Here is a 27164-nt window from a genome sequence, read left to right as displayed (position 1 = left end):
AGTCATTCTCAGTGTTTGTAGATTTCATTATTTATGGCTTTCCCTTATTTTCTGACCACCAACGGACATTCATGCATCATCAAAATCACATGACAGTTACTGCTACCTTTGCTACTGTGCATGTTCTGATTCTGAATCTGAGTTTATATATAGAGTAGTCCTCTATTTGCAAGGAAAGAGATTGTGGGGAATGAGCATGTGATTTTGCACAGAACCTTTGAGTTCTTGTCAAATTGTTCCAACCCTTACTGTTGTTTCAAGATAGAGAAATAGCTAAGCACCATCTTGTCTAGATATGGTGAATTTGGGCTCTAGTAAAACAAGATAGAAATGTCCAAAGAACTAAACCTGAAGCCTTAAACATGGGAGTTCCAAACCTGATGCTCTAAGTCATGATGGCTCTTGGATTTTACCTTCTTGCATTCAGTTTTATTCGTTTATGCACAATTATGCTGTGCAGCTAACACAGCTGATATAGCCAGATTTATAAAGACAAAATATCAGTTGCAAATTACAGAAATTTTGAAATCTGCCAGTACCAATAATTAACTTTCAAGCTTATATCTGCTAATACTGTTATCATGTGCTCAAGTAAACATTACTCTGGTTAAAACCAACTTAAGTAAAAGTAAAATTTCTAATTTCAAAATGTATTTAAAAAGTACAAGTACACAAAAAAGCTACTTGATTATAGTAATCTGAGTAATCGTCATCAGTTACTTTCCACTTCTGCAAACAGACTTGAGAAACATTCGTTGTTGGTATTTTGTGAGTTTGAATCGACCACAGCATCTCTCTCGGTTTTGTTTGCTGCAGTTCTGGCTAAAAAAATAATGTGGTTTTTCGAACTTTTTGATACGTTTAGATTCAAATTATCATAAAATACTGGCCATTGTATTCTTTTACAATATAAGTTGTTGTACTGTATCCAAAATTTGGACAACCTTAGTTCCAGCCGTGGTTATGATTTTCATAAACAGCTGATGCTTTCCTAGCTGTAATTGGTCTTAGACATTTAAGCTCTGTTTCATCTCATCCTGAGTCCCCTGTCCTGACACTACAATGAAAACAGACAAGAGGAAAGATTCCTTCTTCAACTGGAAAAACTGAAATTTATACAAACAATCTCACTCATATGAAGCTAATGAAGGAAATGTCCAGTGTAAGTTGCAAGTAACTTAAAATTTGAATCCAAACAGTTTGGACTTTGATTAAAATCATCTTCTCCATGCAGCCATTTACGCTGTGCAGAAAGCTCCAGAACAAACAAGTTATCTGACCTAAAGTAGAGATTTTATGGTCAATTATGAAAAACATTTCCTTTGCACCTCAATGGTCTCACATGAAATTTGTGACACAGTGTGTGAAAGTGTCACAAATGCTGTTGTGTGATGCAGAGTGATGTGATTTCTTACTCCATTGCCGCTTTCTCCCCTCTCCTGTTTCACCCCATCTAACTCATTTCAGTCCATGCTGATACGACATCCTGCTTTCCACTGATGAAGACATTTATACTTAATGCATTGTTGTGTATTATGTTGACGTTTTAGTAAGCAGTGAATGTCAGTTTTTACTTTTTTATTTATGATTTATTTAAGTATATATTTAAGTATATATTTAAGTTATATTGGAGTGTATTGATCGAAAATATTCTGATTATTTCTGTAGCTATTTAGCTGTTAGTTGTTATGTTAAAGAGTATACTGTGATTACATTTGGGGTTTATTTTGTCTCTGTGTTATCCGTAACTGTTCTCACACGTCTTCTTTTTAGACCCAGAAACCTTCCTGTGCCTGTTTCTCTTGCTTTCCTGAAGTTTTTTCTAAAATCTTCCCTTCTTTTTTCCTTTTCTCACCTCCATCCCAATCTTTTCTTTTCTACATCTGCCAGGTTTTTACGCTGCTTGAAAGAGTCACAACATTAACGAGTGTGAGTCAGTTAGCGGCAAAGAGCCCAACTCCTTTAGCCTCAACACCCATGTAACGGCAAAAACCCGAGTGCTTTTTGACACCCCGCCTAACGTAGTCGCTGTTCTGTGCTAAGCTCAGCCAAAGCTACCTGAAACACAGCACCCTCTTCCTCGGTCTCTACCATTAAAGAAGTGATTCTTTTAGCAGGATGTGAGCTCCCCCGACACGTCCAGATGCATTAGCGGCCTTGTGGGTTTTTAACTGGGTTTGGAGATGTCCACACTCATTAGCCGATGGCTTTAGCTAATGAGTTTGGTCACAGAAAGAGTGAGACAGATGGCCTGTTTTTACAGTGTGGGAGGATGGTCACGCTCCTGGAAGACATCACTTCTCTTAATGGAACTGCTCCCTGTATTAAAAGAAAAGCCATTTCTGCAACTGGTCATGAAGGCATCCCCTGGTGCTGACATTTATCTGTTAAAAAAAAAGAAAGAAATGCAAGTGTTACTGTCTGCACTGAATCTGTTGTCTGTCAGATCTAAAAGCAGATCTGACCGCTGGCTTTATTTGGCTGCATCACGCCCAGGCAGAGGCATTCATGGCCATGCTACTGTAATCTGCCCACGTCTCTGCTGCTGTCTGAGGGTTTTTTCGACAGAGGCAGAGCTGGCGGCTTACTATTTGAACTCTGCTTCACCTGCCAGGTGCCTGAATGGACCAAATGCAGCAGCCGAGAGAAGAGGAAGGAGAAGAAGGTGGAGAAGCCGTTCTATTCAGACTCGGAGGGAGAGTCTGGACCTACAGAGTCCGCTGACAGTGGTAACTTTTGGAGGGCTGCCTGTTGTGTTTGTGCATTCACATCTTTTTCTTTCTCCAAAGATTTTTTTTTTTTGGTTGTGTTTTGAGACATAATTGCCTTTAATCAGTGATCTCCAGGGTTATTTCCTTGAATCACCCCTGTTGGCCCCCTTCCTGATTTCTCCTTTTTTTGCATACTTGTCACTCTTAAATATTTCAGATCATCAAACACATTTAAGTATTAGACAAAGATAACATGAGTAAGTACAAAATTCAGTTTTAGAAATGATTATGCAATTTTTGAAAGGAAAAAGCCATTCAAACCTACTTGGCCCTATGTGAAAAAGTAATTGCCCCTTGCTAAATCATAAATTAACTGTGATTAACCTCTTTTTTTGGAAAGCTGAGTTCAATTTTACTGGTCACACCCAGGTCTGATTTCTGCAGTCTCTTAAACAGAACCTTTTTGAAAAAGGCAAGTAGATCCAAAGATCTTAAAAAGCAGAACATCATGGCGCCATCTAAAGTAAGCCACGAACAGATGAGAAACAAAGTCACCGACATCTTTCAGAGAGGAGAGAGTTACAACACAATTTCTAAGGCTTTGGGACCCCAGAGAACAAGAGTGAGAGCCATTATCCACAAATGGAGAAAACTTGAAACAGTGGTGAACCTCCCTTGGAGTGCTCAGCCGACCAAAACAACTCCAAGAGCGCATCAATGACTCATCCAGGAGGTCACAAAAGAACCCAGAACATCTAAAGAGCTGCAAGGCTCACCTGACTCAGTTAAGGTCAGTGTTCAGGATTCAACAATAAGAAAGTGACTGGACAAAAATGGCATCATGGGACAGTTGCAAGGCGAAAACCACTGCTGACCAAAAAGAAAGACTTGTCACACATTTGCCAGAAAACATCTTGATTATCCCAAAGACATCGGGGGAAATGTTCTGTGGACTGACGAGACAAATTTGAACTGTTACATCTGGCATTAAACTAACCCAGAATTTCACCAAAAGAACATCAAACCAACAGTCAAACATGGTGGTGGCAGTGTGATGGTCTGCAGCTTTGCTGCTTCAGGACCTGGACCACGTTCCATAATTGATGGAATCATGAATTCTACTCTACCAGAAATCCTGAAAGACAATGTCCAGCCATCAGTTCATGGCAGTCCAGCGCTCTTTGCTTATGCAGCAGGACAACTAACCAAAGCACACACACCACCTCTGAATGGTTATAAAAAAGGTTTTGAAGGTGCTGAGTCAAATTTTGGACTTAAATCTGATTGAGGTGTTGTGGCATTACCTTAAACAGACTGTTTATACTCAAAAATCATCTAACGTGGCTAAATTAAAACAATTCTCCAAAGAAAAGTGGGCAGAAACTCCTCCACAGTGATGTGAAGGACTCCTTGCAGGTTATCACAAACACTTGCTTGCAGAGTAGAACAACCAGTTATTAGGTTAAGGGGTCAATTACTTTTTCACATAGGGCCAGGTAGGTTTGGACGGCTTTTTCCCTTTACAAATGAAATGATCATTGCTTGGAAGACTGAGAAACAGATGTTTTTAAAAATACAGAACTTTAGAGTAGCTTTTTCTGTATTGCAGTGATTAATTTCCTTTCTTAATTTGAAAAGATCTCTCTATGGTTGTTAAATCCAAATTCACATTCAAGAAAAAAAAACAATATTAGCCAAAGCAAATTAAAACTGCTGTCATTAGCATTGCACTATTTTTACAGAACATTCATCCACAGTAACAGGAGTGCTAATTGGCTTGTCGGCAGTGTTAATTTTGGCAGCTATTTTTAATCTTAGTCTTAGTTTTAGTCTTTAAATGAAATGCATTTTAGTTTTAGTCACATTTAGTCATTTCTGTCCTTTTAAGGTTTAGTCTAGTTTTATTTGACAAAAACTCGAACTCATTTTAGTCTAGTTTAGTCCATGAAAAGTCCTCACATTTTAGTCTTTACTTGTAGTCCAAGCATTTGTTTTCTTGCCTACATCTGGTACCAGATCATGGTAGTGTGTTCTCTGCACTCTGCCAAACCTGGGGTCCCTGCTTTATACAGCTGAGAGGCAGAATAGCTACAGCTGCATTGTTTTTTGGCAGATTTACCCAAAGTGGAGAAATATCATGGATTCTGAATGTCCGATGAAAACTACATTACATCTTAGCCTAGTTTTAGTCATCTTGATGAAAACTAAACTTATCCTCCTGTGGAGTCCAGACACTGGTGGTGGTGATGGCTGAAGAAGTCATCTCAGTCCATATGAACGTTGATGGACTTGTAGACTTAGTGGTGATGGGGAGGTGGAGGGTCGCTCGGAACCATGCCATGAATAAACTGATGGAGGAGAAAGCCAGATTTAAAAGTGGCAGCAGAGATTTGATAGGCCAACAGTGAAGAAGTGGAGCAGTGCAATTGGATAGGTGTGACCAGGTGATGTGCACAGATGATTATGATGTGACAGAGCAGAAGGAGGGAGAGCATGAAATAATGCAGGCATGAACTACTAAAACCGCATGGAGAATATGGTCTTCCTGACTGAACTTACGCTAAGCTTCATTTTCTGTCAGTTTTATTCATCACAAACCTATTTTTGTTAGTCTTAGTCTAGTTTTTGTCATGGAGAAAAGGCTTTCGACAAACATTTTTTAGTCATAGTTTTAATCACCAACATTAACACTGCTCGTCAGTAATGCAACTTCTTCATACACTCCTGTGTACAGAGCAATATTTCAGTGCAGCCATCTCAGAGCAAGTTTCCAACAGAATAGACACATGAGTTGGATGTTTTTGGTGTTCGCGTTGCATGTTCTTAAGGGAAAAAAACATGCCTGCATCAGTAAACATGACTAGTAAGCCTGGAAATATATAACATAGATGGACTGCACAATTTAGATGTTTTTCTCAACTGGAAAATAATTATTTGATGCCATTCCTCCATCTGACAAGTTGTCTTTTTGGAGATAAACAAGATTGATTTTCAGTGTTAAATCAGCCATCCACCACTAACACCAACTTATTCAAAGCAACATTTAAGTATTATGAAAAATCATCCATCATGGGGATAGCTGTGACACAGTATTGTTTTACCAGTCAGTCTTGTGTTGTCCTTGCTTTGTGTGGGGTTTTTTGTTAGTGCCTAAGGCACAACCAAGGAGACATAAAATCTATGAATGTCAGCAGTGCTGCCTCATGCATTTTATTGTATATTGTCTGGGGCATCATTCATACAAGAGATAATCAAAATGTGATATTCTTTGTCAATAAATGTCAAGGAATAAAGACGGATTTGACAAGTTATGGAGTTACTTTAAATTAGATTCTTCTATTCAAGTGAGTTTCATCGGGATTCCGTTGTCAAGAAACAGTGTTTGCAGACACAGAGGCCTTTATGTCCTTGTTTTGTGCAGAAAATCACTGATCTGTACACCTGATTCTGACCTTTTTTCCCTGTCAGAGTCGGACTCTGCCAGCGGCTCAGAGAGCGGCAGCGGCAGTGAGGAGAGTGGGTCGGGATCAGAGAGCGAAGAAAGCGAAGAGGGCTCTGAGTCTGAGGAAGAGGAGGAGGATGAGGATGAAAAGGACAAGAAAAAGAAAAAGAAGGAATCGAAGAAGCCAGTGCAAGAAAGTGAAAGGTAGGCAATATTTCTTTTAGCAGTGTTTCATCACAAACATTAACTGTTGTATTAGAAAACTGACTCTGATCTTTGTGAACATTTGGTGTATGCTAATTCATTAAAGATGTGATTATAAAAGTTTTATTTTCATCTACTTGGGCAAATAAATTTGAAGTTGAAGCCCAATTTGTGATTAATTGTGATCTCTGCTAAAGTTTGATTGTTACCTAGATCTTCCACTCATTAAAATCCCTACTCATTCCTTATAATCATTCCTCTGGGGTCGTTTTTCCCTTCCTCTCCAGCGAGCAAAGCAGTGAAGAAGAGAGGAAGCATCAGAGGAAGTTAAAACAGCGCAAGAGTGACACAGAGTCTGAATCTGATGAAGAGGAGGACAGCGAGTCTGAGAGCAGTCAGTCTGAGTCTGAAGAGTCTGAGTCTGAGACAGAAGTCAAAAAGAAGAAAAAGGTATCAAAATGTTTCCTTATTCAAAAAAAACAACAGAGAAATGCTACGTTATGGTTAAGGAAGACATTGAAAAGAAATCTGTAACTGTATTTTTGTCTGGACTGCTTGGTTCAGACTGCATATAGTGACATAAAAATCTGCAACTTTTTCATGTCGGATTTCTTTCATCGACCTCCCAGGCAGCCGAGTCCAAACCTCCTTCCAAGGCTGTCAAGAAAGAAAGCAAGAAGGAGAAGAAAGAGATGTCTCTGCTCGACCTTGACGATTGTGAGTTTTTCATCCCTGTAAAGTCTGTGCTCTTACTGAAAGTGTTTTAATGTTACCTCAGTTAGGCAAAGTCAGTGAGCAAGGACACTGAAAACAAAGAGATTATTTTTTTAAATCATGGTTAAAAACTCTTTTCACAATGAAGGATTGAGGAAAAACTATACCTGTTTTTGTGTGACAAGATGATGGAAGTGAAATCTGCTTGTCTGTTTTCCTAGTTGAACCCGCTCCGTCTCCACAAGTCACACCCGTCAACACCTTCCTCTCAAATAGCCTTGTGACCGACCTGGAGGGATTATCGTTGTCTGACACTGTTCTCTCCCCGGCAGTAAGTGAATCATCCTCCCTGTTAGTATCTTCACACTATCACACTTATTAAAAGATGCAGAGAAGTTGTTACCTGGCTAGAGGCAATGAAGACTGCAGTGCCTATAAAAAGAATTCACCCCTTGGAAGCTCTACTTTTTATTGATTTTACAAATCAATCATGGTCGATGTGATTTGGCTTTATTGACAAAAAGTACAACACAAATATTTAATGGCAAAGTGAAAACAGGTTTCTACAAAGTAATGTCAATTACATAAAAATATGTAATGTGGAATTAGAGATTGCATAAATATTCACCCCCTTAAAGTGACTGACCTAGTTCAATAGAGGTCCAGCACTCACCTGAGTGCAGTGAATGTGTCTCAGGTCATTGTAGTATAAAGACACCTTGTGTCTGGAAGGTCCAGTCACTGGTTAATCAGTGTTCATGACTACCATTACACCATGAAGACAAAAGAACACTCCAGGCAACTCAGAGAAAAGGTTAATGATAAGTCAGCGGATGGATACAAAAAAAAAATCTAAGGCATTAAACATCCCCCGGAGTTCAGTTATATCCGTCCTCAAGAAATGGAAGGAATATGGCACACATGTAAATCTGCCTAGATCAGGCAGTCCTCACAACTGAGTGTCTGTGCAAGAAAGAGACTAGTGAGAGAGACCACCAAGACACCTATGACTACTCTGAAGGAGTTACAAGCTTCAGCAGCTGAGATGAGAGAGACTCTGCATACAACATCTGTTGCCGGGGTTCTTCACCAGTAAAAGCTTTATGGGAATGTGACAAAGAGAGAGCCGCTGTTGAAGAAAACTCAGATTAAATCTCAATAAGAGTTAACCAAAGGCATGTGGGAACCTCCATGGTCAAGTGGGAGAAAGACCAAAACGGAGCCTTTTGTCATCAGACAAGATGTTATTTTTGGTGGACACCAAGCACAGTGGTGGCAGCATCATGCTGTGGCGATGCTTCTCATCAGCCAGCCATGGAAGGCCTGTAAAGGTAGAGGGTAAAATGAATGCAGCAAAATATAGGAAAATCCTGGAGGACAACCTTATTCAGTCTGCAAGAGAACTACGGCTTGGGAGAAGATTTATTTTCTAGAGAGACAATGACCCAAAGCACACAGCAAAAACTACACAGAAATGGCTTAAAGACAACAAGATAAATGTTCTGGAGTGGCAGAGTCAAAGCCCAGACCTCAATCCAATAAAGAATTTGTGGCTGGACTTGCAAAGGGCTGTTCATGCAACCTGACAGAGCTTGAGCAGTTTTGCAATGAAGAACAGAGTAAAATTGCAGTGTCCAGATGTGCAAGCCTGATTGAGACCTATCCACACAGATTCAGTGCTGTGATTGCAGCCAAAGGTGCAGCTACTAAATACTGACATGAAAGGGGTGAATATTTATGCTGTCACTTATTAAACATTAGATATTTTTAACTGACATTACTTTGTAGAAATCCGTTTTCACTTTGACATTAAAGAGGTTTTTAATGTACATTTTATTTGTCAAAAAAACAAATTTTATTGACTATAAGTGATTTATAAAATCAATAAATGGATAAAACATCCAAGGGGGTAATACTTTTTGTAAGCACTGTAAGAGAACAAGAATTAAGCCTGCAGGAATTCAAGGATTTGTCTCTTTTTGTAATTATTGCATAAACAGTTTAAGACACTTGTAATTCCATGAGAGTTTTCCTGAAACATCATTGCTCATTCATTCTGAAACAACCATTGCTGCTGCACTGTCTTCAGAAATTTCACTGTCTCTCAGTAGACAGTATAAAATGTTTTAAACTGAAAACATCTAGTCAAGCTTCTACAATTCCAAACAAACTCACTGTCAGATCAAAAATGTATCCTAAAATGTGTTTCAAGATTGTTAATTATCCATCTTTTTCTTCTCCTCCGCCCACAGACCATCGCTCCCTCCAGTGCACTGAAAAACTATGAGCTGCTGCACCGGATCACAGGGGAGGGACTGTCAGTGGAGTACTGTTTCAGCCGACAGCCGTTCAGCCCCGATGCAAACATGGTGGCAGTGCAGATGCAGTTCACAAACAATGCCACCTCGGAGACCAAGAACCTGCACATAGAGGACGTGAAGCTCCAGTCTGGGATGAGGGTCAAAGAGTTTCCAGAGATTGGTGAGTGACAAAATGTTATTAAAGGCCAGGATGTTTTTAATGCAGTGTAATCCTAACAAGAACACCAGAACGTGCTGTGTTTCTTTTGTTGTCCTTAAATAATGCTCTTTAAGCTCATAATGGCATAAGTATTTCATGTAACAATTATATGCTGACGACATCCTTCGGTTCATAGAGACACAGTTGGGGGATCTCTGAGAAAATTTCACTAAAGGCCTAGGATCACAGGAAACATAGGGATTTTTTGCTTTATGTATCTTGTTTTTAAGTTAATAATATGCCAAGTAGTTTAAACAGTAGGCTAGTAGATCCTCAAGACCATTAAGAATAATTTGATAATACTGTGTGGATGCAAAATCCAGAGAAAATCACCAGTAACTGGCAGAGAAATCACATCTGACAAAAATATTTCAAAACATCAAACTGTTCAGAGTGAAATATTCAGAGCAAATTAAAGTCTTTAAGACAACACATATTAAGGCTAAAGATTGGAGGGTTTGGGTGGATATATATTCTCCTAGTTCCCTTTTCCATATGAAACAATGCTTGTCATGCCCCTTACTGGATGCCAGTGATGAAGGTCCACAAATCCCCTTTGGTAATCTGTGTAGTGCACATTTTGCACAAGGAAAGCCTGGAAAACTTAAAATGTTACTTGTAGATACCTGCAAATCATTTCAAGAAGTTTGACATTATTTCATTTCTAACAGAACCACTAAACGGGCTAATGCTAATGCAGAGGTGTAAAAACTTTTTTCACTGAAGGTCACATACAAAAAAAAATTATGTTGTTTTTGGATGACTTGGTACAGCTCACTTTTAGTGAATTAAAGTTTGTAAAAACCAGTCCAGTGTAGGTTAAGATATGCTTAGTGATTGAACATACTTAAAAACACATATTTCACAGCTTTCCATTAATGGCTAGCAAAATAAATGGGCAATCATTGTTAAGAATTCTGGGATGGTTGATCAGATTTCAGGAGGGCCCAGTCTACCACTGGATCTACTCATGATCAGGATGAGAATGACGCTTTGTGCAACAGAGAGGGGAGGCTCTGACGATTCTCCTCCACATTCATACACAAAGTAAAACATAACTGCATGAAGTTGGCAAACTTTACAGGAGTTTTGGTGCTTGAAGATATATATATGCTTTATAAATCAGACCTTGAGACAGAGCAGATAATGAAGCAACTGAGTGTGAGTCATGCTGCTACTGGCTGCCATATCTGCTGCTCCTTTTGTCTTCATTCATCAGAGTTTAAGGCAGGGCCAACAGACCTACAGTGCTTTCAGAAAGTATTCTCACCCCCTTTATTAATCTACACTTGGTATCCCATTATGATAATGTGAAACATAACTGAATTTCTAGAAATCTTTTCAAGTTTATGAAGAATAAAAAAGTGAAATATCACATTGACATAAGTATTCAGACTATTTGCATAAATCCTTGAAATTTAGCTCAGGTTTTTTCCATTTCTCTGGGGCATTGCCGAGATGTTTCTACACCTTTATTGGAGTCCACCTGTGGTAAATTAAATTGATTGGACATGATCTGGAAAGCAACAGACCTTTTTATAGAAGGCCTCTCAGCTGACAATGCATATCAGAGCAAAACCAAGCTGTGACGTCAAAGGAACTGCCTGCAGTTTCGTTGACTTAAACTATGACTAATAATGTTCTAGACAGCCTTTTTTCCATGACAAAGACTAGATTAAGACCAGTCAAAAATAGATCTTTGATGAATAAAACTGACTAAGAGTAAGTTTAGTTTTCTGAAGATGACAAAAAAATAGACCAAAATGTAATTTAGTTTTTGTTGGACATTCAAGATCCATGATATTTCTCTACTGTGAGTAAATCTGTCAAAATACAACACATCTGTAGATATTCTGCCTCTCAGCTGTAGAAAGCAGGGGCCCAAGGTTTGGAAGGATGCATAGAACACACTACCGATTTGGTACAAGATTCGGGCAAGAGAATGAATGCTTGGACTACAAGTAAAGACTAAAATGAGAGGACTTTTCATGGACTAAACTATAAAGGGTAGAAATTACTAAAATGTGATTATAACTAAAAGGTATTTAATCTAAAGACTAAGACTGAGACTGAAATTAAAAATAGCTGTCAAAATTAACATAGTATTCACGTGGCCAGATACGTAAGCATTTAGGCCTTATTCTATAAGACCACTGTCAGTGTACAGAGAACAGTCATCATGAGTTTTTCTGTGACCTCTGAGTGAATCACCTCTTTCGACAGAGTCCTTGACATTTGTATTTAGTAGGATAATTGTATTTTCCTCCTTTATGTTACTCCTGTGGCTCTAAAATACACCACAAAAATGTTGTTGGCTATATTACATGGCAGCCTAGTTATTGCTCTTCTCTGTAGTGAGTGACATCATAGTAATCACTATGGAATTAATTTAATGTCCAAAGACTGGAACAAAACTTCTTAGGTTTCAAACAAAATAAGCATTTGAGAACAAAAAAATGTGATCAAAGCAAATAAAAGTTCACATCAACAGTAAAACTTAGAACTTGCAAACAAATTATTAGTCTTTAATTTTTTTAAATCTATCTTTCTTCTGTTGTTTTTTTTTCTCAGTGATGAGGCTTTTGGGTAGACTGGTTAACTAGACTGAATTCTTCTGCTCTTATTTTTTTTTTTTTTTACGGGTTCGTCTGAATTTATCGGTTGTTGCTGCTTAAACAGTCCATTTCCTGTTATATTCTTTTCAAAGCTCACACACCTCAGCAGTAGCAGAGGCAGAGACTTTTATTGTGAAGAGCGTTCTGAAATTCCCCCCTAGAATCAGAAAAAAGAAAAACATTACTGAGATGAATCAGCTGTATTTGTATTCAAACATGTAATTAAACTCTGGCTTTTAGTTGAACACATGATCTCAAGACTTAATTTGGTATTTTCATGTATCCAGTTAGACTTTTATATTATGTTTTGTTACCTCTCAATTCCAGCACATAATCAGAACCAGCTTGACTTCTCATTGACCCACACATAACAACCCCCGTCTGCAGTGAAGGACAGTTGTTTTATCTCAGATCAAAGCTGCTGAGCTGACTGAAGGTTTGTGATACAGTTTCAGCACTGTTGTCTTTTTGTTGCTGTGTTGACAGAGCTGCTGCCAGCAGGCGAGACGGCCACAGCTGTGATGGGCATCGATTTCTGCGACTCAACGCAAGCGGCAAACTTCCAGCTGTGGTGAGTGTTGTGATCTTTGATGGAGGCTTTGTGCTCTGCATGTGTGCTGCAATGAGAGGAACAATATGATTAATTCTGATATCACCTGTCCTGTGAGAAAAAGAAGGAAGAGTCCCTGTTTTCTTCATGTCTCATTGCCATTTTCAGCACTCACACCAGGAAATTCTTCGTGTCGATTCAGCCGCCTGTCGGGGAGCTGATGAGGCCCGTCTTCCTGACAGAGAACGAGTTCAAAAAGGAGCAAGGTGAGTAATAAGAGAAAATACGAGAAGAAAGAGGATTGTGCTGTTCTGAAAATGCTTTTAACATGCATTGCAGTGTTGTGTTTTGTTTTAGATATTTGTGAGCTTTAGATCACTGCACAAAAAGAAAAATGAGTCTGCACGTGTGTTGAGGAAAGCTGCTACAAGGTGTGCATATACTAACTGAATATATTCAGGTTCACTGGTAAAAATAATTCAAATATAGTCAGTTTTTAAGAAAACTGTTTTGAAACTTCTTGAAATATGCTTTTAAGTATCAAAGAACAAATTAGCATTATTTCTCATCATAAACGTTTATTTTAAGGTTGGTATCAGCTGGACACACTTAAATATTAATAAATTCACTTGTATTTAGACAAGTGTATTTATTTCTGAAACTCTCCATGGAGTGTCCATTTGCCTTAAAATGAACATTTTGTCACATTTTATTATTTACATTCTTTTCTCATCGTCCATTAAGAGACAGTCTTTACCTTTTACTGTACAGTCACATGAATATTCACAGTCTTGCATGGTTTTTCTTTACTTCTCTGGTAAACCCTGATCTGCTATCAAACTGTTGAGGCACAGCAGTTACATCAAATTTGAGGGTCCATCTCAACACCAATCCAGGGCGTTCAACCGACTAATCTAAAGAGAATAAAATATGTAGAAATCATTGTGTTAGCAGTTATGATGTGAGCCTGATAAACTCTGTTCAGGGTGGCTAACATTAGCATCTAGCTCCACCAGCCTTCCTCTTTGTAGGTAATATCTTACTTTGATATGTGGCCCCTTTTCCCTTTGGTTGAGTAGTTATATGTGACTTCAACTCTCGACACCGCACTGTTCCTACTACATGCTAATTGCTTGGCTTCTCATATTTACGTCCACAGAGCTCAGATAGGAAGGCAGCAGCCATTAACTGAAGCTACAGCAGCCTCTAGTTGCGGGATGTTCATTACCATATAAAAGAGCTTTATAGACTAGGATTTTAAGCCCATGTCTATAAAAAATGTAGGTAATTTGTTTAACTGACTCGTGAATCTTGAGCTAGTTTGCTAAATGACTTTAACACTTAAACTGTTTAACCGCACACATCCCTAGATTTTGAATGTCCAACAGTCCAGCACTAACATTATATTTTTGTCTCCTTGATGAAAACTAAACGTAAGATTTTTTATCACCAAAGATCTACTCTAGCTAGCCTGTTTCAGTCCTAGCTTCCTCATGGAGAAAAGGTAGTCAACTGACATTTTTAGTCATGGTTTTAGTCATTAAAATCAACACTGCTGCCATGGAAATGAAAATGAGAATGTAAACAGAGTTTCTAAAAGTCTTTGCCCTGTAAGAAGTTTACTAAAAGGTGAATTATTAGTTATCTAAAACATTTATGTGTTTTTTAAAAAGACCAGAAGGCCAGAAAATCCTCCATTTTCAAAAATAACCACCTACCCTTGGGCTATGCCCGAGTTTTGATGGGAAATCTACCCCTATCCGTCTATAACATTACACTTTGAGTCAGGTCCCCTGTTATGGATTTTTTGATGAAACTAGGTCTGCTGCCATGACATGTTATAAAAATTTTAACTCAGGTTTGTGGGCATGGATTGGCACCTGTCTTGTGACAGGTCCGGAGTCATGACGTTTCTGAGTGTGCTTCTCGGTCATCTATCTTTCAGTTGACAAAGTGAAAACTTTTTTTTTCTTTCTTTTTGAAAATTAATTTAAAACTTCCTGAATGATCACACTGACATGTCGTCAAATCTTGAAATTTATCTCAGGTTCCTCCCATTTCTCTTGATCTTTGCTGAGATGCCATGAGAGCCCTCTTAGTGTCAAATTCATTGTCATAAATGTTTTTAGTCAAATTTTGGGACGCATCTGCGGCCATGATATCTCAGATTTTGTTCTGTTTCCTCTTACCTACACATACACAGAAAATGACGATAAACAAGAGAAACTGGCACATGGTGTGACATTACAAGCCCAAAACACTGTTTATCATTGTACATAGCCACCAAAATTGTTTTGATTACTCTTAAGCCCAAAGACATCACATTAATGAATAAAAGAAGTAATTTAAAGCTTTATTTTAAAACAGAAGTGGTAAGAAATCACAGCTCCTGACTTGCAGTTACACTGAGATGCTAGTAAAAAAATCTGCAGCTGAGAGGAGTGATGTAGATCCTTTAGCCCACCTTTGAAAATACAAAGAGCTCTAATGTTTAGTAATTTCTAGTTTTATTTTTGAGATTAAACCTACTGCCTTATTCCAAGAGCTGCAAAAGCAGAAAACAGTCATAGAAACAGGCTTAATTGACCTAATGCGGCAGTGGTACCATGTCATGTCATTGTCTGGCCTATCACAGCGACCAGCCTCCTGTTTTTTCTAAATCAATTCAAAATGATCCAGTACTAATGGAAAACAAAATTTGTTATGCAGGGATAAACAGTAAACGAATTATTATGAGAAAACCAGTTTAGTTATCTCGATAATGAGATAAGCAAGTCAAGACCTGGAGGAAATAACCAGAAATGAGTCACTAAAAAGGGAAACAGGGTAGATAAATGTATGGATGCATGTCTGCTTGGGGCGTTGTAGAACAGGGATCATGTACAACATCAAACATAGGTGCTACCATTAAATATATTGTATCAGGGTAATCTGAAAGCTAAAGGTAATCTCTGGTGTAACAGCAAATGATATCCACAGATATTACAAGACAACAACACAAACATAGTACATAGTGACCAAGAGGTAAATCAGAAGTAAACAAACGCACTCCATAATGAGTTCAGATGTGAGTTTTTAATAAACTTTCTTCTGATAATTCACCACAATGTGGAAAAATGTTCTACAATTGTGGTTTTAGAGCGCTGGTGTTGGGATGGATCCTTTATCTCCAACATTGAAAGCATTAAAAATTATCAAAACTGGTTTGTTAGAGCAGCTACAGACAACATTTGAAGCATGTTTCTGTTGTTTGGTGTTCATTTCCCATCCTGACTAACCCTGAGCGAGTTTTTGAGCTCTAACAAACCCATAGTGACTCTTTAAACGTGTCATATCCACGGTTCCTCCCTCTTTGTACTATCCCCCATAGAGAAGCTATTACAGAATCTAGGTAAGTTGGCTTTGATAGATTTGTCTTTTCACCTGCCTTTCAGCAAACCTTAACCTCACACAGACCCCCTCACTCCCTCCCTCCTTTAACGCCTCCTGCCGTCCCAGCTTTCCTCCCTGTCCTGCCTTGGTTATCACTGAACAGTCTCACCTGTACTAATGTGCAATTTATAAAGGCCGCTCGCACTCTGCTGTGGCAGGAATGACTGGAAATGCTCATCCACTGATCATGATTCACTCATTGAGCACCACATGAACAAAAAGCATCAGTATAAGACATTGAACAGCACCCTTTCATGTGCACCATCGCTCATATTTCAGTTCTCTGAGCTTTTAAACTGCTGATAATCACTGACCATGTTGGGAATCTGATATGCTGTGATGTCACATTGCATTTTTATTTGTCTGTTTTTTGTTCTGCATTTCAACTTGTAAAAAAAAACAAAAAAAAAAACAATGAAAACCTTATTTGCAGGTCAAAAAGCATCATGAGTTGCTCATGGCAACTCCTGTGACATAAAACGCACAATTGCAACAATGGATTACATGACCTTTACAGCAGCTGCAACCATCACTTATGGCACATCAACCAATGCAAGGGAATATTCAGACCAGCAGAGGTTGATGCCACTTTTTGACACATTAGGACATAATCCTGCATTTAAAAACCCTTAGGAGTTCCTTTAAATCCTAATGCATTTGTCCCTAAGTACAAAAAAGTCAGCTGATATAGATAAAATTTTATATATATATATATATATATATATATATATATATATATATATATATATATAAAAAGTCATTTAAAAGTCAGTATTCTTATAGAACCCATCTCAGGACCTAATAATGATAATAATTAAATACTCCTTGATATGTATTTTTTAGAAATGATTTTTGTTTGTTTTTTCCCAATAAAAAACAGAAGGGTTCTGTAAACATACAGGGCCTTTGTAGGGTTAAAATATAATAAAAATTTTAAATATACATTTCAGGCTGAAGTGGTTTTAAAAAACTGATGAATTTAAAGAGGAAAAAATTGATATACAATATTTTTACATTTGATTTTTAGGAAGCTGCCATTTTTGATGAATAGTTTTTTTTTTTTTGTAATGCCAGATTTAAAAAGAAAACTCACACTTATAATCCTAATGACAAAATTACCAGCTTCCTAAAATCAGCTCTAAAAATATTGTATATTGATTTATTCCTCTTTAAGTGAAACAGTCTTTTAAAACTACTCAGCCTTAAATATACATATCAAATGTTAATTATATTTTAGGGATTTTTAACCCTTTAAAGGCCAGTGTGTTTATACAACTCCACTCTTTTTGATATAACGAAATCACAAAAACTCAAATAAAATACACACATGCACACACATACACTTTTTAAAGACACACGCCATTATCCAACATCAGTAGCGACACACACTTATCATTTCAGTAGCAAAGCACCTTTGCAAAAACCCATAAGATGTGTGAAATTGTGCAGCATGCTTTGAGTGAGAAAAAGTGGCATCATCTGGTGGACAAATATAGAAATTAACAATTGAAAGCTAGTTGTCCAAAATTAAATCTTAACAAAAAGGAATGCATTAGATTATGTTAAGATAGATGTGGGATCAAAAATGGCATTTTCAGTGGTTTCCAGTGGGACATTTTGTGTCAGTTTTTGTGTAGCTTAGCCATCTTAGGCTAATTTAATGAACTAAGAGGACCATTCTGAAAATTTTAGAAATTAGTATCCTCTGCCAAAAACTTAATGGCTAAAATGATCTTTTAAGGGTTAAACACAGGGGTATATTGATGAGTAAATAAGGCCTGTGGAGCGCTGGTCTGATTGAGAAGACTCCTTTATTGAAGATAACTAGTGATCATTGGAGGCAGAGCACCTCGCCACTGCAGGCTGTGAGCCCAACTATCGTATTTACAGCTTGAAGGAGCCAAAACTCTTGATGGAAAAAAAACAGATGATTCTAAAAGAGCTACAGGGCTGCACAGAAACTGTTCATTATGAACTTTGCTATAAAAATAATTTTGCAGGAGGATAGTTTGAACCTTTTCCCTCCAGGAAGAATCTGGAATCGACTGCATTTTATTGAATGTTGTGACCTATGATCCAGGATTTACTGTAATATGAGGGCTTGAAGTTTTGCATAATTAAGGGCTAAAACCAGTCAACTGTATCTGCTGAAACTGACCCTTTAGTTCTGTCCTATGGTGACTTCTGTTTGGTTTGCAAAAAAGACTTCTTGATGTGTTTTGACCTGCAAATCCCCCCCAAAATAAAAGTAGTAGTTATTAAAGAGGATATTGCTTTAGTGTTACACTTCTTATATTCAATCAATAATGTATATTCATCATTGCTCATAAAACACAGCTCGCACAAATGTGCCTCCTAACTATTATGAAATTGATTCAGAGAGCTGAGTCACTCCTCTGCTGTGTTCAGTGGGAAGCATCAGTTCATTCCTATTCAGGTTTCAGTAGCACTTGACATTTAAGTCAGTCTTTCAAGGCTGGATCAGACTACACAGATTTAGCCAGAATTTGAACCAAGTAAGATCCCACCCGTTGTTAAAAGTTAGTGTCTACAAAAAGGATTCACCCCCTTGGTTGTTTTAGCCTTTTATTGATTTTATGAATCAGTCATGGTCACTATAACTTGGCTTTTTGACAAAAAAAGTACAAAAATCCTCTGTAATGTCAAAGTGAACAAAGATTTCTATAAAGCAATGTCAATTAAAAAGATATGTAATATGAAATAAGGGACTGCATATAAGTCGCACTGTTCAAGTCATTATTTATGCACCTTTGGCTGAAATCACAGCACTGAGTCTGTGTGCATAGATCTCAATCAGGCTTGCACATCTGGACACAGCAATTTTTCTTCGCAAAACTGCTCAACTCTGTCAGGTTGCACAGGGACTAGTTGGAACAATCCTTTGCAAGTCAAGCCCAAATTCTCTGTTTGGTTGAGGTCTGAGCTTTGACTCAGCCACTCCAGAACATTCACCTTGATGTCTTTAGACTATTACTTTGTGGCTTTGGCTGTATGCTCCAGGTCATTGTCTTGCTGGAAAATAAATCTTCTCCCAAGCTGCAGACTGAATAAGTTTATCCTCCAGGAATTTCCTATATTCTGCTGCATTCATTTTACCCTCTACCTTTATAAGCCCTCTAGGGCTGGCTGCTGAGGAACATCCCCACAGCATGATGCTGCCACCACTGTGCTTGACAGTGGGGATGGTGGGTATGTAATGATGTGTAGTGTTTGTCGTGTCTGATGGCCAAAAAAAAGCCCCAGTTTTGGTCTCATCAGACCAAATACCTTTTTTCCACTTGACCATGGAGTCTCTCACATGCCTTTAGGTGAACTCTAGTTGAGAGGTTTCTGCAACAGTGCCTTTCTTTTGTTGTGGAAATTTCTCGATCTGCCTACAGAGAGTCTAAAAACAAGACTGGTAAGGTATCATGCACCAAGTGTTCCATTCTCTGTACAGAGAGAGCAACACACAGAACCACACGGCAGTTAGCAGTTCAGAGGTTGGCCCACTTAACAAATGCTTCAGCCCCTTCTTATACCATCTAACGCCTCTGAGCCTTTAATCAACTTCACAGAACTTCCTTAGCAGAAGAGTAAATCAACTGGGGTACAATAAAACAGATGGTGACCCGTCTCAGGAATTTACAACTAGGTACACTGTCCTGTGGTGATCAATATATCTTCCTATCATCTCCTCTGTGCTCAGAGAGTGATTTACAGTGGGGTTAGAACGGAAGGGTTCACCAGGTCATTCTTTGACCAGTCAAACAGATGCACAGCTAAGACTACAGACTAACTAAATCAAATATCAGGTTAAAATACAAAGCATGCAGAAATTCCATCACACTTTTAAGGGGTTGCATGTTTGTGCAGTCATTTATTTAACTTTACATATTTTTATTTAATTGAAATTACTTTGTAGAAATCTGTTTTAACTTTGACATTAAAGAGGGATTTTTGTCAAGAAAGCCAAATTATACTGGCCATGATTGATTTATCAATAAAAGGCTATAACATCCAAGGGGGTGAATACTTTTAAAGGTATTTTAGCATCACGAACAGCACTTCTGTTTTACCCATTATTGGCATTCCCCTACCCTGCCTCACCAACGATCTATGAACATGCACACATTCATAAGAAAGCAGATAAGATGATTGGTCAAGATCACATTGTAGTGTCACTAATCTATCGGCCAAGGCAGGGCGATATTTTTGTTGCGTAGTCTCACTGGGTGCCATCTTAAAAGACCAACAAAAATCATGTATTCTGGTCCAGCCTTTGGACAATTTTAGAAACGGCTTGTGCGTGAATATCAGTGTTGTTAGCCATAAATACAGTAGCTTTAAATAACACTGTACATGCCTGTAGTTGATATCCTAAATTTAACAGACAACAAATAACACTGTCCCCACACTGATACTGTTCAAGCAGCACCCTAATGTCTAATTTTTTTTTTAAAGCCTTTGAGTTTTATGTTAAATGTAGAGGGAAAAAGTAGTGATCTTTAGAGCCCTCCAGTTTGACCAGTGCTCTGTTCGCTCACCTGCAGGTCAGCTGATGGGTATGAATGAGATCACAGAGAAGCTAACCCTGGACACAAAGTGTCGGAACGAACACGCCATCGTCCAGAGGGTGACCGCTGCCGCCAACCTCAGCAGAGTGCCCTGTGGTTCAGACAAAGAGTGCAGGTAACAACATCCCCTTTCCTCGCTGATACTGTAGAAGATTGAGGACAAATCAGCTAGCTTACCTTACGTAAAGTAATTGACTATAGTGTCCAAACTCTAAAACATTTAGTAAAACTAAACCAACATACTGTAAATTTACAAATTTTTTTCTTCAAGTGAGTCAGCTTTCATAACAGTGTTGGGTTGTTTTTTTGGATATATTCTGTTAGTTACCAATTCTTTCCTCTAAAAAAAGTAAGAAAAAAAAACATTTAAATGAATTTTCCTATGCTAAAGTTATTGCACATATTTTGTATATTTTAGGGAAGATTTGAAAAAATATTCATGTGTTGATTGTGACACCAAAACAGAGTTTAAATGTTTTTGTTACCCATCTGGGTAATGTTTTTATAGGGATTTTAACCCACAGTTTCCATGGGGTCCATGACTACAGTGTTCAGTCTAAAGCTCTTTTCAGACTGGGCAGCCAACATCGCTGTGACACAGCTTGATTTTCATTTCATTTGCATGTTAACAAGTCAGAGTTTTCAGAGTGCCTGTGTCTCTCACGCAGAGAATCTAGAGAATAGAGAGCTTGCCTATTTTTTCCATGAGCCATCTCTTTTGGCAAAATAGACAATGATAGAGAGCCAAATTTACCTTGTTTTAGAAGGTAAGAATGTCCACATAAGTAGGATATGTTTCTCCATGATCCAGACAAGATCACAGGCAAGATAAACACAGTAAAAGTACACTCACGGTCTGCTGTTTTCAAAGTAAAACCAAGCAAAGCATTTCTTTAGAGGAACTCCATTTGTTTGTACAGGATGCTTTTATTCTGAATTTTCCCAGCACAGTTCAGCTACGCACTGATTCAGGACACTTGTAGGAAGATTTATTGAAGTATAACAGCAGGGAGAATAACAAGCAGCACACATGCACCTGGTATGAAGGCCATGATGGTGCGTGCCAGAGCGGACATGTGCAGCAGCTGCATGCAGCACAATGAATTTCGATGGTAAAGCCCACCATGTTAAATTTACAAAAAAAGGTTCTGTAGGCGGAGTGATGGGGTGGCTTAGGGGGCTTAGCCCCAAATTTTTTCTTAAAAGCCCCAGATTGTTTCGGTTGGCTAGAAGTATGTTACATATGGGCGTTATCACAGATAAATGCAGGAAAATAAGCAATAAACAGTTGGACCTTGCTGATCACAACATGGAAATTTAATTCTTAAAGCCAAACTTAATTAAAAAAACTTCTTTTTTTACCATTAAGAACTTGTGCACTCACTGTAGTATAAAAATACTTTTGAAAATGTTCTGAAAATAAAATTTTCAACATTTTTTGTAAAGTAATCATTATCTGTTACCCAATATTTTCCATTTTATGGTGTTTGAAAAAAAATGGTTTCAGTTGTAAGCTTTCACACCAAATTCCTACCCAACTTATGCAACATGACTTACAAATAAACAGACATTTTTAGGTGGCAAAAGTGAAAAATATTGATCTCAAACAAGGTTTATCATGATTTTAGGATGATAATGACACTTTAGGATTACATTTTTAAAAAAGTATTTTTTTAAGGTTGACCTGCATTATTTTTGCCCAAAGTATGCATTAACTTGCTGTCATTACACATCTAAAGATGTGCTTAAAATTGTGTGAAAAAAACAGTGCATACAACTGCCTGATGAGCAAAAAATTCTTCGGAAGCAGCCCCCAGGACTGTTGTTTGTTTTGGTTTAGCCCTGGATATTTAACAACTCTGGCTCCGCCCCTGGCTCATACCATTTTGAGGAGAGTGGGTTTTACATTGTGGAACATTTTTGTTGAAACATTTTTTTCTGCTTTAGTAAATTTTGAGTATTAAGGTTAAAGATTAAATTTCAATATCATTGCTAAAAAGAAGGATGAACCATGTTTTGCCGATCTCTGTTGCCCCTCTGTTGGGATGGGCCCCAGAAAGTTTCCCCTTTCTTTCACCTTATTGGTAGCCTTGTTAGAAGATAAGAACATGTACGTAGATGATAAAATCATTGTTTCATAATTATAGTACCGGTGAATTAATACATTTGTCAGAATTTTCTTTGCTGTTTTTTTGTATTGACAGTTAACCCCCTCCTTTATTTCTGTGGCTTCATCTTTATTTCTGATCTTTGCTGCTTTAAACTTCAGTCCTCCTGTTCCTCCTCCTGATCATCCTGTCCACAGGTTTGCAGGCAGGACGGTGACCAGCAGCAGCTTGGTGTTGGTCACCGTTGCGAGCCTAGAGGAAGGAGCCGCCCAGCTGACGGTGAACTGTGAGAAGATGGTGATCGGCACCATGCTGGTGAAGGACATCCTGCTGGCTCTGACGCAGTGACCTTTTCACCTTCCTGCCCCCTCGCCCAAACACGCCGCCCACATTAGTCCGTCACATCTGTAGCACCTCCTCTAAGCTCCTCTACCCAGTTAGGGAAATTTCCAGAATGTTTGAGTCCACTAAGTGTTCAAGAGCCTTTGACTTTTAGGAATTACTGATATTCACAGAAAGCCACACCTGTATGTGATGTTCTTGACAATCAGAGATGACTGATATTGGACCTGACATGAAATCCCCCTCCTTTCTTTAAATTTTCAAAGATTTAGTTGTCCAAAAAACACTTTTACTTTCTTTAATTTGACTTAATTAAGTCCAGATCTATGGGTGGATAAGAACAGAGATTTGTGCATTCATAGTTTTTCCCCTCACAAGGTCTGCATTTTTATGCACTTGACTGCATTTCATGGCCTTTCACTGCCTAATGAGTAACTGAAGATGGGAAGGTTTATCTACAGTATGTGGCACATCTTAAAGTAGTCCAGCTCCAAAAGGCATGAAGACCCAGAGTATGTTGTTAATTTTTACACCCGAATTGAATATGGAAATATGAAAATTTAAAAAACAACTCACAGTAAAGAAGAAACACAGCAGTAAAAAGAAACAAAATATCTGCAAGCTGCTTGTACTTCATACTGACATCCATCCTGGTTGATGTGATAATAAACAGATAGTACAAAGGAATGGCGCTGACGTCACATGCACAAGTCACATGCCTTACAGTTTGCATAGACAAAATGCATCACTGTTTACACCCAGCAGGAGGCAGCATTGTTCTGCCATTTCAGGGATGGACTTTACTGGTGACCAGGATGCTGTGGGCAGGGAGCATCAACTGGCAGCCCCGGGGGCCATTTCAACCCTATCAAACTTCCCAGCCAACCCTCAAAATACTATTAATTCAGAAATTATGTTTTTAAGGCATCTTTTGTCTTTTTCTCCCTGAAGCTATTACATTAAACCCAAAAACAATCAATAGTGAAACCGTTTTTTTTTAGGAATGACATACGTTTAACCAATTTTTGCAGAAATCCCTGCCTAAACTAAATGTGTTACAAGATAAACACATACTCATCATTCAAGACTTGATAAAATATGCATTTTTTGTGTCAACTTTTCTTCAGGCTCTTGGAGAGTGTAGTTTTTCCTGCCTGAGATTTAAAGGTCACATATTTTACCCATTTAAGGAAAGTTTATATTGGTCTCAGAGGTCTCCAAAACATGCCTGTGAAGTTTGCTGCTGAAAAAACACTCCAGTATTAGATTTTTTCATGTCTGGCAGCTGAGAGGAAGATCAGGAGAGGAGGGCAGAACTTCCTTCCAAGCAGGGAGGGCTAACCGAACCTGGGGGCGGGGCTAACTCCCCACATGACATCATGAGGAGAAAATCTGAGAACAGTTTGTTTTAGCACACATTTTCTGAAAGGTGGAGAAAGAGAGTAGGGGAGGTTCTGATTCTTGGAAGGATTGTGGGCAGGCCAGGGGCACATATTTTTGTTAAAAAGGCCTGAAAAAGTGTATTTTACATAATATGTGACCTTTAAAAGAAAAGACTTCTCTCCTGAACATGTTTCTCACATATCAGGACACAGCATAGCAGTGTCAAACCCAGTAACAGACAACATAAAACCTCAAAAACATGGAGCCTAATTGGCTGAAGTATAGGCAGTAGGGCCTTGTGTCATTGTTAATGTCTGAAAATTGAAGGAAATATAAATACTAATAAAATAATATGCTAATGAGACCAAAATATTTATTCAGTTTAGTTTAAAATCTTGCCCATGTACAAATGTAATTGTGTAAACACTACCGAATGAGTGTGGATGAAGGCGATCTGACCACCTCTGTACCTGGTCTGAGCTCATGCCCAGTATAGATGTTAATGCAAGGTATGAACAGGGTCTATCTCAAACTGCTGATGAAGGCCATGAGATGCAGTTTTTAAGAACAGAACGTTCTTATTCTAACCCATATTTCACTAAATATTTTGCTTATTTGCCTTAGATATAAGGTGCCCTAATAGGATGTTAGTTTCCTTGACAAATGGATGCATGAATCTCTCTTTAATTTTAAGCTCTTAGACTATTTTAATGTGTAAAATTAGAAAACATAGATTGCAGACTTTAGGCACAAATTTCCCCTGAAAAAGCAACATCAACACAACAAATACAGACTTAAAGATCAGTATAATCAACTCTCATTCCGCTGTTAGGAGTCATTAAGGTACCTGAATGTAGCATGAAGGCTCAACGGAGAAAACAACTACCTACGTATATCTCAGTCATTCCATCTCAGCACAGTAAATGTTCATGCTCAGTACAGGGAGTGATGTTTCAAATTTTAAAACTTCGACGATCTAGCTCTCATAGTGCACTAGTTCATTCTAATAAGTGGGGCATTTTTAAAAACACAAAAGTGAAGATGTATAAATGTTACTGTATGTATTGCACCATGTGATACAGTACTCCTATAAGTACGGTGTGGTGTGTGTGAGTGTGTGTGTCTGTGTGTGGGCATGATGACGCTGAAATCAACATGGCGAACATTGACGATCAGTTTTGACTTGCTATCATCATAAAGTACATTATAACCATCAGTATATCAGACAATATGTGAGGAGTTATTAGTCTGTGGTGACTGCTAAAAGCTAAAAAGGTTCATCATTAATCAGCCCATCTTAAATCCACTTAAACATTGATGCTGTCACTATCCGTTAACAGCTGCAGAAATGTTTTCTGTTATTTGGCATATTTTTTAAACCACCAAACAATGGGGAATTTTACCTTTTTAACTCCCAGGACTGATTTTATATTTATGATTTGACATTTTAGGGAATAAATTTGCTTCCTTGCTGAAAGTAGACCAAAAGAGTTGATAAGCTTTGCTCAGAACAATTAGCCTGAAATGCTGTCAAAGGTACATGTTTTCGCACTTAAACATCTACAATAATTAAAAATGAGTACTCCTATGTTATATCTCTAGAAGTACTTACAGTACTGTGCATAACTTTTAGGCATGTTTGAGCTCTGGATGTCCTTGCATATTATCAGGGGCATGGGAAAATAATCTGTTGAAAAAATAAAGCCTACCTTTAGGGTGAATGTGGAAAGTAAGCACAGCCTAAGGAACTGCGGTGCTTATTTATCATTCCAGTGGACACCTTGAATATTATTTCAAAGGCTGCTGAAAGCTGCTGTTGCTGTATTTCTTTCATGTTTTCTGCTGATTACTTGTCCTTGCCCACGGTTATTTTCCGGGATTGGCTGTGTGTTCTATCGCCCAACCTCCTTCTATTTCATACGACTCCATTCCCTCCAGCCCCTGGTGCCTATAAAGCTGTGGCTTCACTAGACATTTCCATGCCAAGTATAGACAGGCTGCTTGGCTCCACCCACCTCTGGCTTAGTGGATTACTGCACTCCATAAGGTGTATTTACCAAACAGTAAACCATCATTATCGTGTCATGAATAAATCTCACACATTGAGGGAAGTAACTGGTTAGCAGTGGCTTTCCTAGTTAACGCTGAATGATCCAGGAATGCTTTGCTAGTAGCTCACAGCATGAATCAGAAAGACCACTTTTTTCCGCTTTTCACCCATGAAACCAAAGCGGTGGTTTATAGTTAAGTAAATACACCTTACTGAGAGCAGTTTTACTGACGGGTCCTCTATTCTACTCACCATCTTTTGTTATTGTTTTGATTATGTTTTCTGTTGTTGGACAGATTCAGGCCAGTTTCAGTTCTGTTTTAAGCTAACTTGCTTAACCACACAGGCACAAGCGGCATCAGTCTTCTCTACTTGTCAGCAGAAAGCAACAGTGCACATTTCTAAACTATTTTTCTATCTATTTAGAATGAAAATGCAGCCCTCCCTGCTAAACGTCCACTGTAAACATTCTCATGACCTTAAATTTCATGGTAAATGATTTCCCTGCAGCTCTGA

General features: G+C 38.3%; 1 protein-coding gene across 7 annotated transcripts in view; it reads left to right on the top strand.

The window, feature by feature from the left end:
* The window catches only part of LOC121515620 (AP-3 complex subunit beta-2), an 84755-nt gene extending 60269 nt beyond the window's left edge, over positions 1 to 24486 (top strand). For 3 of the 7 annotated variants that reach the window (XM_041796484.1, XM_041796485.1, XM_041796481.1), the window contains 10 exons: positions 2615 to 2729; positions 6180 to 6357; positions 6645 to 6807; positions 6987 to 7074; positions 7293 to 7402; positions 9324 to 9552; positions 12693 to 12777; positions 12925 to 13022; positions 20742 to 20880; positions 23071 to 24486. In XM_041796484.1, the coding sequence (XP_041652418.1) occupies positions 2615 to 2729; positions 6180 to 6357; positions 6645 to 6807; positions 6987 to 7074; positions 7293 to 7402; positions 9324 to 9552; positions 12693 to 12777; positions 12925 to 13022; positions 20742 to 20880; positions 23071 to 23221 (1356 nt within the window). In that variant the 3' untranslated portion in view covers positions 23222 to 24486. Of the gene's footprint in view, positions 1 to 2614; positions 2730 to 6179; positions 6358 to 6644; positions 6808 to 6986; positions 7075 to 7292; positions 7403 to 9323; positions 9553 to 12692; positions 12778 to 12924; positions 13023 to 20741; positions 20881 to 23034 lie in introns of all 7 variants that reach the window. The other 4 variants (XM_041796483.1, XM_041796480.1, XM_041796479.1 and 1 more) reach the window with 2 other exon arrangements.
* The last annotated feature ends 2678 nt before the right edge of the window (positions 24487 to 27164 follow it).

Source organism: Cheilinus undulatus, linkage group 9 (assembly GCF_018320785.1).
Source record: "Cheilinus undulatus linkage group 9, ASM1832078v1, whole genome shotgun sequence".
NCBI lineage: Eukaryota > Metazoa > Chordata > Actinopteri > Labriformes > Labridae > Cheilinus > Cheilinus undulatus.
The sequence above is the reverse complement of the archived record's forward strand: the minus strand, read 5'-3'. Positions and strand labels throughout refer to the sequence as shown.